At 45.1% G+C, this 13,191-nt stretch overlaps 1 protein-coding gene across 1 annotated transcript in view; it reads right to left on the bottom strand.

The window, feature by feature from the left end:
* The window catches only part of LOC126412773 (odorant receptor Or1-like), a 101,727-nt gene extending 92,396 nt beyond the window's left edge, over positions 1-9,331 (bottom strand). Inside the window, exon 1 of the mRNA XM_050082576.1 lies at positions 9,077-9,331. Within this exon, the coding sequence (XP_049938533.1) occupies positions 9,077-9,331 (255 nt within the window). The remainder of the gene's footprint in view (positions 1-9,076) is intronic.
* Positions 9,332-13,191: the final 3,860 nt, after the last annotated feature.

The raw sequence follows: 13,191 nt of genomic DNA, 5'->3' as shown, positions 1-13,191 counted from the left end.
GCGGTTATGTGGTCGACCGTTATCCTGTCGGAAACCACTCCTGGAATGTAGTTCATGAATAGCAGCACAACAAGTCGAATCACCAGATGGACATACAGTTTTGCATTCAGGTTGCGTGAGATAACCACAACAATGCTCCTGCTGTCATACGAATTCACACACCAGACCATAACTCTAGGCGTAGGTCCAGTGAGTCTAGGACGCAGTCAGGTTGGTTGCAGAACTTCTACTGACCTGCTTCTAACCAACACAAACCCATCACTAGCACAGAGGCAGAACCAGCTTTCATCACAAAACACAGCCGACCTCCACTCTGCCCCCCAATGAACTCCCGCTTGACACCACTGAAGTTGCAAGGTGCTTTTAGAGTCAGTGGATTACACGCTACAGCGCATCTGACTCGGTGTTGTCCCTGAAATAATCGATTTTTGACAGTTGTTTTTGACACTGTGGTGCCAAATGCTGCTCAGATTGCTGCTGGAGATGCAGTACGATGCGTCACAACCATATGCTGAACACGACGGTCTTACCTCTTGGTAGTGCCACGTGTCTGTCCGGAGCCTGGTGCTCTCACTGGTCTACATCCTCGTGATCACCGCTGACAGGATTCCTGTACAGTCACTACATTCGTACCATGTCTTTCCGCAGTATCGGAACATTCAGCTTTCCGTAGTCCTGCTACACAACCTCGTTCAAACTTAGTGTTGCCTTAAATCCATTCTTGAGTAACATCCCAAAGACAACTTAGGCTCACGACAGTAACAAAAAATGGTTCAAATGGCTCTGAGCACTATGGGACTTAACATCTGAGGTCATCAGTCCCCTAGAACTTAGAACTACTTAAACCTAACTAACCTAAGGACATCACACACATCCATGCCCGAGGCAGGATTCGAACCTGCGACCGTAGCAGTCGCGCGGTTCCGGACTGAGCGCCTGAACCGCTAGACCACCGCGGCCGGCACGACCGTAACAGTATGTATTTAAAGCAAACGTAATTTTCATCTTCATAGTGCCACAAATAGCGCGATTCTTATGCGAGTGGCTTGAAATCTGAATAGACATGATGTTTCAGATACAGAAACACGCCTACCACCTTACTTTCATGTCGCATAGCTCTTTCTTGGTGTTCCGATTTTTTTTCTGTCTTTGTATTTACGATAGCCTTCAATTGTTGGGAACATAATGTTGAGACCATTCATTACTGCAGTCTGTAAGATCACATTTCTCTTCATGATACATTTTCTTCGTGTTTGTATACCATTATCATCCTGTCTGCCTTTTCCTGCCTTTTCTCTTCTTGCTTCCATCCTTCCAGTACGTTCAGTTTCAATAACTATTTCTACTTCTGTTTCAGTTATCACTTGACTTCCCCCTAAATTATATAAATTTTCATTATTTTGATCACTTGAATCCTCATCAGTCGCATCGAGACATGCATTTGGGGGTGGGGACGGAAAGGGCTCCTAGTGAAATCTGACTGCTGTCATCCTCGATATCGTTATTGTATTCATCGTTACCAAGTATTCTCAGAGCTTGATCTACACTGAAAACCGCCTGTAAAAGAAATAATAGTAAATCATCATTTGCTATAAATTAACCCTCTTTTGTAACTGACGTGCTTTTCGTGGTACAGAAACATATGATGACGAGAAAAAAAGATCACAACACCAAGAAGAAGTTGTGAGACATATACGCAAGTTGGCAGGCTTGTTTCAATATTCGAAAAATGATTTCTCTAGCAGGCGTGGTCAAAAATATTTCCAGTAATTTAATTTTTGATTAATTATTTTTTAATATAGCAGACAAAAAAATGGGAGCTTTCAGATACTTTTGAGCGGCAAGATCGCTGCATTGTAATTGACTGTTTCATTTTAATAGTCTGTAAAGTACTATGCTATGATTGAAGGAGAGGGGAAGCGAGGTGAGTGGAAGGTATTAAAAAGTAAAACAGTGCAAGTTCCGAGATCTTGGATTTTGAATGGTTGGGTTTGAGGCGGCACGCGAAGCGTAACAGTAAGGAGTGGTGGCCTGGCTTGTCACATGAGAAAGGTGATATCAGTGATAAGTCTGATAACATTTCTGGTAAGAGTGGTGATGTCATTGATAAGGAGGCAGGCCTTGTGATGTGGGTAGGGCACTGACCTGTGTCACATGGCATTAGAATGTAAAGAAATTTATACAACGCTACCAGGTTTCCCCATCTGCTGGCAAATTCAAAAATAAGAAGGGGCGTTCCCCTGCTGGTGACAGGAAAACGAAAATTATAGTGATTTTACAGATGGATTTAGGGAGGGGAAGTGGGAAGGAAATAGTTTCGTTATGTCTCACTTGTGCTGAGAGTGAATAGAATGTATATGGCATTTAGACAAAAAAGTAGTAGAACTTTAATGTAAGCATGGAGCAATGTTAATGTTCTACATCTACATCTACATTGATACTCCGCAAGCCACCCAACGGTGTGTGGCGGAGGGCACTTTACGTGCCACTGTCATTACCTCCCTTTCCTGTTCCAGTCGCGTATGGTTCGCGGGAAGAACGACTGTCTGAAAGCCTCCGTGCGCGCTCTAATCTCTCTAATTTTACATTCGTGATCTCCTCGGGAAGTATAAGTAGGGGGAAGCAATATATTCGATACCTCATCCAGAAACGCACCCTCTCGAAACCTGGCGAGCAAGCTACACCGCGATGCAGAGCGCCTCTCTTGCAGAGTCTGCCACTTGAGTTTATTAAACATCTCCGTAACGCTATCACGGTTACCAAATAACCCAGTGACGAAACGCGCCGCTCTTCTTTGGATCTTCTCTATCTCCTCCGTCAACCCGACCTGGTACGGATCCCACACTGATGAGCAATACTCAAGTATAGGTCGAACGAGTGTTTTGTAAGCCACCTCCTTTGTTGATGGACTACATTTTCTAAGCACTCTCCCAATGAATCTCAACCTGGTACCCGCCTTACCAACAATTAGTTTTATATGATCATTCCACTTCAAATCGTTCCGTACGCATACTCCCAGATATTTTACAGAAGTAACTGCTACCAGTGTTTGATCCGCTATCATATAATCATACAATAAAGGATCCTTCTTTCTATGTATTCGCAATACATTACATTTGTCTATGTTAAGGGTCAGTTGCCACTCCCTGCACCAAGTGCCTATCCGCTGCAGATCTTCCTGTATTTCGCTACAATTTTCTAATGCAGCAACTTCTCTGTATACTACAGCATCATCCGCGAAAAGCCGCATGGAACTTCCGACACTATCTACTAAGTCATTTATATATATTGTGAAAAGCAATGGTCCCATAACACTCCCCTGTGGCACGCCAGAGGTTACTTTAACGTCTGTAGACGTCTCTCCATTGATAACAACATGCTGTGTTCTGTTTGCTAAAAACTCTTCAATCCAGCCACACAGCTGGTCTGATATTCCGTAGGCTCTTACTTTGTTTATCAGGCGACAGTGCGGAACTGTATCGAACGCCTTCCGGAAGTCAAGAAAAATAGCATCTACCTGGGAGCCTGTATCTAATATTTTCTGGGTCTCATGAACAAATAAGGCGAGTTGGGTCTCACACGATCGCTGTTTCCGGAATCCATGTTGATTCCTACATAGTAGATTCTGGGTTTCCAGAAATGACATGATACGCGAGCAAAAAACATGTTCTAAAATTCTACAAGAGATCGACGTAAGAGATATAGGTCTATAGTTTTGCGCATCTGCTCGACGACCCTTCTTGAAGACTGGGACTATCTGTGCTCTTTTCCAATCATTTGGAACCCTCCGTTCCTCTAGAGACTTGCGGTACACGGCTGTTAGAAGGGGGGCAAGTTCTTTCGCGTACTCTGTGTAGAATCGAATTGGTATCCCGTCAGGTCCAGTGGACTTTCCTCTATTGAGTGATTCCAGTTGCTTTTCTATTCCTTGGACACTTATTTCGATGTCAGCCATTTTTTCGTTTGTGCGAGGATTTAGAGAAGGAACTGCAGTGCGGTCTTCCTCTGTGAAACAGCTTTGGAAAAAGGTGTTTAGTATTTCAGCTTTACGCGAGTCATCCTCTGTTTCAATGCCATCATCATCCCGTAGTGTCTGGATATGCTGTTTCGAGCCACTTACTGATTTAACGTAAGACCAGAACTTCCTAGGATTTTCTGTCAAGTCGGTACATAGAATTTTACTTTCGAATTCAATGAACGCTTCACGCATAGCCCTCCTTATGCTAACTTTGACATCGTTTAGCTTCTGTTTGTCTGAGAGGTTTTGGCTGCGTTTAAACTTGGAGTGGAGCTCTCTTTGCTTTCGCAGTAGGTTCCTAACTTTGTTGTTGTACCACGGTGGGTTTTTCCCGTCCCTCACAGTTTTACTCGGCACGTACCTGTCTAAAACGCATTTTACGATTGCCTTGAACTTTTTCCGTAAACACTCAACATTGTCAGTGTCGGAACAGAAATTTTCGTTTTGATCTGTTAGGTAGTCTGAAATCTGCCTTCTATTACTCTTGCTAAACAGATAAACCTTCCTCCCTTTTTTTATATTCCTATTAACTTCCATATTCAGGGATGCTGCAACGGCCTTATGATCACTGATTCCCTGCTCTGTACATACAGATTCGAAAAGTTCGGGTCTGTTTGTTATCAGTAGGTCCAATATGTTATCTCCACGAGTCGGTTCTCTGTTTAATTGCTCGAGGTAATTTTCGGATAGTGCACTCAGTATAATGTCACTCGATGCTCTGTCCCTACCACCCGTCCTAAACATCTGAGTGTCCCAGTCTATATCTGGTAAATTGAAATCTCCACCTAAGACTATAACATGCTGAGAAAATTTATGTGAAATGTATTCCAAATTTTCTCTCAGTTGTTCTGCCACTAATGCTGCTGAGTCGGGAGGTCGGTAAAAGGAGCCAATTATTAACCTAGTTCGGTTGTTTAGTGTAACCTCCACCCATAATAATTCACAGGAACTATCCACTTCTACTTCACTACAGGATAAACTACTACTAACAGCGATGAACACTCCACCACCGGTTGCATGCAATCTATCCTTTCTAAACACCGTCTGTACCTTTGTAAAAATTTCGGCAGAATTTATCTCTGGCTTAAGCCAGCTTTCTGTACCTATAACGATTTCAGCTTCGGTGCTTTCTATCAGCGCTTGAAGTTCCGGTACTTTACCAATGCAGCTTCGACAGTTGACAATTACAATACCGATTGCTGCTTGGTCCCCGCATGTCCTGACTTTGCCCCGCACCCGTTGAGGCTGTTGCCCTTTCTGTACTTGCCCAAGGCCATCTAACCTAAAAAACCGCCCAGCCCACGCCACACAACCCCTGCTACCCGTGTAGCCGCTTGTTGCGTGTAGTGGACTCCTGACCTATCCAGCGGAACCCGAAACCCCACCACCCTATGGCGCAAGTCGAGGAATCTGCAGCCCACACGGTCGCAGAACCGTCTCAGCCTCTGATTCAGACCCTCCACTCGGCTCTGTACCAAAGGTCCGCAGTCAGTCCTGTCGACGATGCTGCAGATGGTGAGCTCTGCTTTCATCCCGCTAGCGAGACTGGCAGTCTTCACCAAATCAGATAGCCGCCGGAAGCCAGTGAGGATTTCCTCCGATCCATAGCGACACACATCATTGGTGCCGACATGAGCGACCACCTGCAGATGGGTGCACCCTGTACCCTTCATGGCATCCGGAAGGACCCTTTCCACATCTGGAATGACTCCCCCCGGTATGCACACGGAGTGCACATTGGTTTTCTTCCCCTCTCTTGCTGCCATTTCCCTAAGGGGAAAGTATCAGTGGAGAATGATTATGTGGTTGCTGGTTACGGATAGCACACGGTGATATTTTGAAATAAACTGTTTTAAACTAGCTCAACTGGTTCATCTTCCACTTATTGCTGTCGCCTTACATCCTTGAAAGGCTGAGTAAGCTCTCCATAAGATCGGCGACTCCTGATCCTCAGATACGAACTCTGTAGTAGATAACAAATGACAATAATAGCTTTCCAGGAACTAACCCTAACAATAATTCTTAGATCCGTACATAAAATATTACTAATCAAGGTCGAGATTTTGCTGGAGATGCCGCTGAAACTGTAGCCCATTTTTGTAAAATGGTTCAAATGGCTCTGAGCACTATGGGACTCAACATCTTAGGTCATAAGTCCCCTAGAACTTAGAACTACTTAAACCTAACTAACCTAAGGACATCACACACACCCATGCCCGAGGCAGGATTCGAATCTGCGACCGTAGCAGTCCCGCGGTTCCGGACTGCAGCGCCAGAACCGCACGGCCACAGCGGCCGGCCCCCCATTTTTGTAGCCGTGAAAATATGCCACTCAGACTTAAGCCAGAAAGCAGAAATGGACAGACGACAGTCACACAATACAGGGTATTAAGTGCTGCAGACAGATACACGCAGCGATAGAATAATTGTAAATTTTAACACAACCAATTATATACGTTGATGGAAATGGAAAGTGTTACACCATGAACCAGCAGTCGGTTGCTTGAACGTTTTGCGCATCACGTAACGTTAAATGAATATACTTTCATTCCTTTCGAAACTGATGTCTGTTGTCTACATCAGTGTGAGATGTGACCTCCACGGACACGAATACATTCTTTGTTTAGTTATGACATCGAATGAAACAATTTGAAAATATCATCTTAAGGTTCTCGCCATGCTTAAAACACATGCTGTGTCAGTTCAAGTAGTATGGTGGGTGAGGTCTGGTATGAAAGTATACATCTTCCCATCGCATCCCCTAGATGTTCTGTGGTTGACAAATCAAATGACTAGGCAGCTCAGTCACGGGTCAGTACATTCCTCAAGAGGCTTGTGGTGTGGGATCTTGTTTCGTTACTGGAATATATCATTTGGTACCATGGCCATTAAGGGTAAGAAAAAACAACAAAAATTCATTCTTCCTTCAACAATTAGCAAACCAGTCCTGTTCTCATATCCAGCAGCCATCACATCGTGATTCCTGGGGTCGGTGTGTGTCTCGAAAACCGCCATGGCCTCTGACCTTTCACAGTGCCATCTACAGACACGTTGGTGTCGATCTGACCATCACAAACAGATATATGAAGATGGTATCTGTTCTTTCGGACATTAGTGATTTTCAGCTCTCAAAGAATGAAATTACAATGAAGTCCAGACCATTAGCTGCTTACAGGCGTTGATAAATACCAACGAGGACAATTGAAAATATGTGCCTCGACTGGGACTCGAAGCCGAGATCTCCTGCTTACATGGCAGACGGTCTATCTGACTGAGCCATCGAGGACACAGAGGATAGTGTGACTGCAGGGGCTTATCTCTGGCACCTTACCCGTGAGACCCACACTTCCAACTTACTGTCCACACACTACATTTGCAGTTCCCCTGCCCACTATACTCATCACGCGCGGCAGTCAATCTACCAATTCCCGTAAGATTTGACGAACATGAGTGCATCCGCACCGAAGAAGACCATTGGACGGTAAGCCTTATCTGTAGGAAGATGGTATCTCTTCTTTCAGACATTACAGGCTGCTTGTGAAACTTGACGTGCCCTGAAAGGCTTGCAGCAACTTCCCTGGCCAGCACTATCTGCGGACTTGTCTCCAAACGAGCACATGTGGGATATGACGGGACGAGAAGTAAGTCGTGCAACTCGTCAGCCAACAACTTTTACAGAACTACGTCAACAGGTCCAGTAGGCGCGGCTTAACGTATCCCAGGACAGTATCCGCCATCTGTACAACCGACTGGATACCAGAGTCAGCGCCTGCGTTGCCACCTATGGAGGCCACACCACATACTAATATGTTGTTTGAGCAGGGGTCGATACCTGGTACCTCTGTGTTCTATAAAAGTAATCATTTCATATGCTCCATATGGACTGTTGCAACAATAAATCTTTAGTGAAATAGAAACGTCTAAAACGTCTGTGTGTGTGTGTGTGTGTGTGTGTGTGTGTGGTTAGGTAAGAAAATGAAACTATGGTTCTTTGTCAATTAAACTTTCTTTTTTTCATCTATAACCAAACTGTAAAATATTTGTAACTTTCAGACCACTGACTATATTTTAAATGAATGAAACAGTTTCCTAAGTTGTGATGAAGAAAATGCATTAAATTAGTTGCACTGGCTGTACTAACATTAATGAAGAATATTGGGTCCCTTTTCTACGACTACTGCGAATCAGACGATGTGCAGGTAAGCCTCAACGTAAACGAAAAGGTATATACCATTTTTCACGCAAATCAATATGTACAGGGCTGTCACTGCTTTTCCCTAGTTCACTAAGAACAAGTCAGACGATGGTAAAACCAATTCACAAGAAAAAATAAATAAATAAATAAAAATTTCGTTGTGGTATTTCGTCTAAGTCCGACTCCGCGACCGAATGGTCAGTGCAACTGATTGCCATGCGGACAACTCGTGTTCGATTCCCGGTACAGACAGAGATTCATGCTTGGTGGGAGGACTGGGACTTGGTGTACCAAGCTTCTGAAGCCAGTTGAGGGGCTGCTTGACAGAGTAGTAGCGGCTGTACGTCGTGAAACCGCGTGCTCCTCCATACCGCATCCAATGACGCCACTGACGGAGGGTGAGACGGCGGTCGGCCAGTTCCGATGGGACAACTATGGCCTGTGGTCGGAGTTTGCATTTTTACTTCGTCCAAACAGAACACACTGGTGGACGATAAATTTCAGTAGCGAACCGAGGGAAAACAGGGTAGTAACTTTGAAAACGCCTTACGTACCCCGTCGTTCGCTGTATCGTGGTTTGGTGAGCGCCGACAGGCGAAAGAGGCTTAACTTTATTTCTGTATCCATTAAATATCGTCAGTATGAACCAAAAAGCCTACTGACATTCCAATGCAGCTGCCTGTTCCTACAGCCAAAATATCTTTCACGTTAACTAGTGATCAAACTGAAAGAGGAGTTTTCGACAGCAAATTGTATCTTGTTTCTACTAGTGGTGTTTTTGTACGGTACGTAAAGTAACCTTGTAGGTATACCGTGAATGGAAGTCACGACCACATATCTGGAGAATGGACAGTGAACTATACCTTGAAGGAATATCCAACACAGGCGGATGCGACGAGGCCGCACAGCGCGATCTGCTCGAGCTCCTGCGGAGGGTCGGCGCACAGTTTGAGGGCCGCACACAGCGCCAGGAACATGGTGGAGGCGACCGTAACGAAGGCGAGCGTTGTGCTCAGCGTGCCGGGGGCCGCGCCCCGCGGCTGCCACAGACCCAGCAGCATCCGCAGGGTCGACCCGGGCACCACCAACGAGTCGCTGTCCGGCGGCGGGTGCTCCATGCTGGCTCCTGCTGTGGAATGTGCGGTCTTCAAAGCCACTATTACCTAGCGGTCTCCAGACTCTCAATGGTTGTGCAATGACACTCTCGAAGGGATTACCTAGTCCGCTATTTCTTTGTCAGCTGGCTACATAGTCTATAAAAATGCAGTTCGCCACGCACTATTCGCTGAACGAACAACGCGTTTTCGCAGTCGCAACGTACGTGTGGTTCTTTAGTATTCTTAATACACAATGATGAACCGCACAATTACGATCACTGCATACTACCAGATTAAATACCCACTTTTGATTCTGTAAGTACAATATGCAGGGTGCTCCATTGATCGTGACCGGGCCAAATATCTCACGAAATAAGCGTCAAACGAAAAAACTACAAAGAACGAAACTTGTCTAGCGTGAAAGGGGAAACCAGATGGCGCTATGGTTGGCCCGCTAGATGGCGCTGCCATAGGTCAAACGCATATCAACTGCGGTTTTTTTTTTTTTTTTTAAATAGGAACCCCCATTTTTATAACATATTAGTGTAGTACGTAAAGAAATATGATTGTTTTAGTTGGACCACTTTTTTCGCTTTGTGTTAGATGGCGCTGTAATAGTCACAAACATATGGCTCACAATTTTAGACGAACAGTTGGTAACAGGTAGGTTTTTTAAATTAAAATACAGAACGTAGGTATGTTTGAACATTTTATTTCGGTTGTTCTAATGTGATACATGTACCTTTGTGAACTTGTCATTTCTGAGAACGCATGCAATAAATGCTCAAAAGGATGTCCGTCAACCTGAGTGCATTTGGCAATACGTGTAACGACATTCCTCTCAACAGTGAGTAGTTCGCCTTCCGTAATGTTAGCTCATGCATTGACAATGCGCTGACGCATGTTGTCAGGCGTTGTCGGTGGATCACGATAGCAAATATCCTTCAACTTTCCCCACAGAAAAAAAATCCCGGTTCAGATCCGATGAACGTGCGGGCCATGGTATGGTGCCTCGACGACCAATCCACCTGTCATGAAATATGCTATTCAATACCGCTTCAACCGCACGCGAGCTATGTGCTGGACATCCATCATGTCGGAAGTACATCGCCATTCTGTCATGCAGTGAAACATCTTGTAGTAACATCGGTAGAACATTACATAGGAAATCAGCGTACATTGCACCATTTCGATTGCCATCGATAAAATGGGGGCCGATTATCCTTCCTTCCATAATGCCGCACCATACATTAACCTACCAAGGTCGATGATGTTCCACTTGTGGCAGCCATCGTGGATTTTCCGTTACCCAATAGTGCACATTATGCCGGTTTACGTTACCGCTGTTGGTGAATGACGCTTCGTCGCTAAATAGAACGCGTGCCAAAAATTTGTCATCGTCCCGTAATTTCTCTTGTGCCCAGTGGCAGAACTGTACACGACGTTCAAAGACGTCGCCATTCAATTCCTGTTGCATAGAAATATGGTACGGGTGCAATCGTTGTTGATGTAGCATTCTCAACACCGACGTTTTTGAGATTCCCGTTTCTCGCGTAATTTGTCTGTTACTGATGTGCGGATTAGCCGCGACAGCAGCTAAAACACCTACTTGGCCATCATCGTTTGTTGCAGGTCGTGGTTGACGTTTCACATGTGGCTGAACACTTCCTGTTTCCTTAAATAACGTAACTATCCGGCGAACGCTCCGGACACTTGGACGATTGTTGTCCATGATACCGAGCAGCATACATAGCACACGTCCGTTGGGCATTTTTATCACAAAAGCCATACATCAACACGATATCAACCTTTTCCGCAATTGGTAAACGGTTCTTTTTAACACGCATAATGTATCACGAAGCAAATACCGTCCGGACTGGCGGAATGTTGCGTGATACCACGTACTTATACGTTTGCAACTATTACAGCGCCATCTATCACAAAGCGAAAAAAGTGGTCCAACTAAAACATTCATATTTTTTTACGTACTACATGAATACGTAATAAAAAGTGGGGGTTCCTATTTTAAAAAACGCAGTTGATATCCGTTTGACCTATGGCAGCGCCGTCTAGTGGACCAACCATAGCGCCATCTGGTTTCCCCCTTCAAGCTAGAAGAGTTTCTTCTTTGTAGTTTTTTCGTTTGTTGCTTATTTCGTGAGATATTTGGCCCGGTCACTATCAGTGGACCACCCTGTATAAGTGCGGCGTAAACGAATGAGGACTCATTCTAGCGACGATACAGGCAGTGGACACGAGCTATCTGCTGACATGAGCAACTTTGGCCAAAGACAGATAGTTATTGCCCGACGGCTGGGAACAAGCACCACGGAAACGGCAAATCTGTTTAGCTGCCCACGTGCTACAGTTGTGAGCATCTATGGAGAGTGAAGGACGGTGATGCCCAATTAGGTCACAAGGAACTGCAGGAGTAGGCCTACTCCTCATCACAGAATGAAGTGGTCGTAGGCTTCCTCGTCCGGAGAAGCAGAATAGACGGCAATGTGTGGCAGATCTAACGACAGAGTACAATGCAGATGCAGGCATTAATGTTTCTGGTGCCCCGTTCAGCGCACATTGTCGAAAATTTGGAAATTTGTTTTAAGGTCATCGGTACCTGGGCTTAAACACTACTTAATCTAATTTAAACTAACTTACGCTAAGGACAACACACACACACCCATGCCCGAGGGAGGACATGAACCGCGCGAACCGTGGCAAGGTGCGTGAGACCGCGCGGCAACCCAGCGCGGAGCGCATTTTTGGTTGAACCTGGGCCTCCGCAGCAGACGACACCTCTGTATTCCCAGCAGCCAATTGGGAATTACTATTGCAATTGGGATTGTGCCATTGGGATTGGAAATGTATAGCCTGGTCTAACGAATCAAGTTTCTTGTTACATCAACTCGATGGTCGTGTCCGGCTGTGCCGTTGTCCATGGAAACGCTGCTCGAATCATGCTTAATGCCACGGACCGAGGCCATTGGGGCAGTATTGTGCTATGGGGAACACTCACCTTTGTTTCTATGAGACTTGTGGTAGTGAAGACATCATGACAAGCACGGGCTGCATGATCATTATTGCAGGTCACTTCTATCAATTTATGCTTGATGTGTTCCAGGACAACGTTGGTATTTTCCAGCAGGATAACTGTCCATTTGACAAAGTCACCGTGGTTTGAGGAGAATGACAGTGAACTCTGGTTAGTGTCACTAAATTCGCCTGATCTGAACCCAATGGAACACATCTTGGACACTACGAGGCGCAATTTCCACACCCACAAAGCACCGGCCCGCAGTTTATGGGACATCAGCGACAAGTGCTTAGACATCTGGTGCGACATAGCCTACCTTCGGAAAGCTACTAAGGAATTGTCGAAACCGTATGACGTAGAAGCACAGTTGTATTCTATTCCAAAGGAGGACCAGCACCCTACTAAATAGGGGGTCAAAAGTGTTAGCTCACCAGTGTGTACTGCCCAATGATGTGAGGAGTCGCCAGAAATAACAAGTGGTTCGGATTTCCAGTTAAACTGTAGGTCCCCTTTCCCCAGTTGGATAACTGGAGTAATGGGGCAAGCAAGCCGTCGACGTGGCGTCCAATTGAAAGACCGACACCAGGCCAGTGGATCACACGAAATTATTATTGCTCGTATAATACCGAACAGCAGACTAAACTTCCCATTCATTATTGGACAGAGGGAAAATTGAAGAACTGAGAGGCGATAACAAGGGATAAAAGTATAAGTAAAACGATTTAAAAAATGGATCGTATAAGTCAGAAAACTGCAAGAACACTTAAATTGCTACTGAATAGATTTGCAGAGGATAATAATTCTCGTAGCAAACAAAGAGAGACTTTGTAACATGCACCACACAGGA

Source organism: Schistocerca serialis, chromosome 1, assembly GCF_023864345.2.
Source record: "Schistocerca serialis cubense isolate TAMUIC-IGC-003099 chromosome 1, iqSchSeri2.2, whole genome shotgun sequence".
NCBI classification, from domain to species: domain Eukaryota; kingdom Metazoa; phylum Arthropoda; class Insecta; order Orthoptera; family Acrididae; genus Schistocerca; species Schistocerca serialis.
The sequence above is the reverse complement of the archived record's forward strand: the minus strand, read 5'-3'. Positions and strand labels throughout refer to the sequence as shown.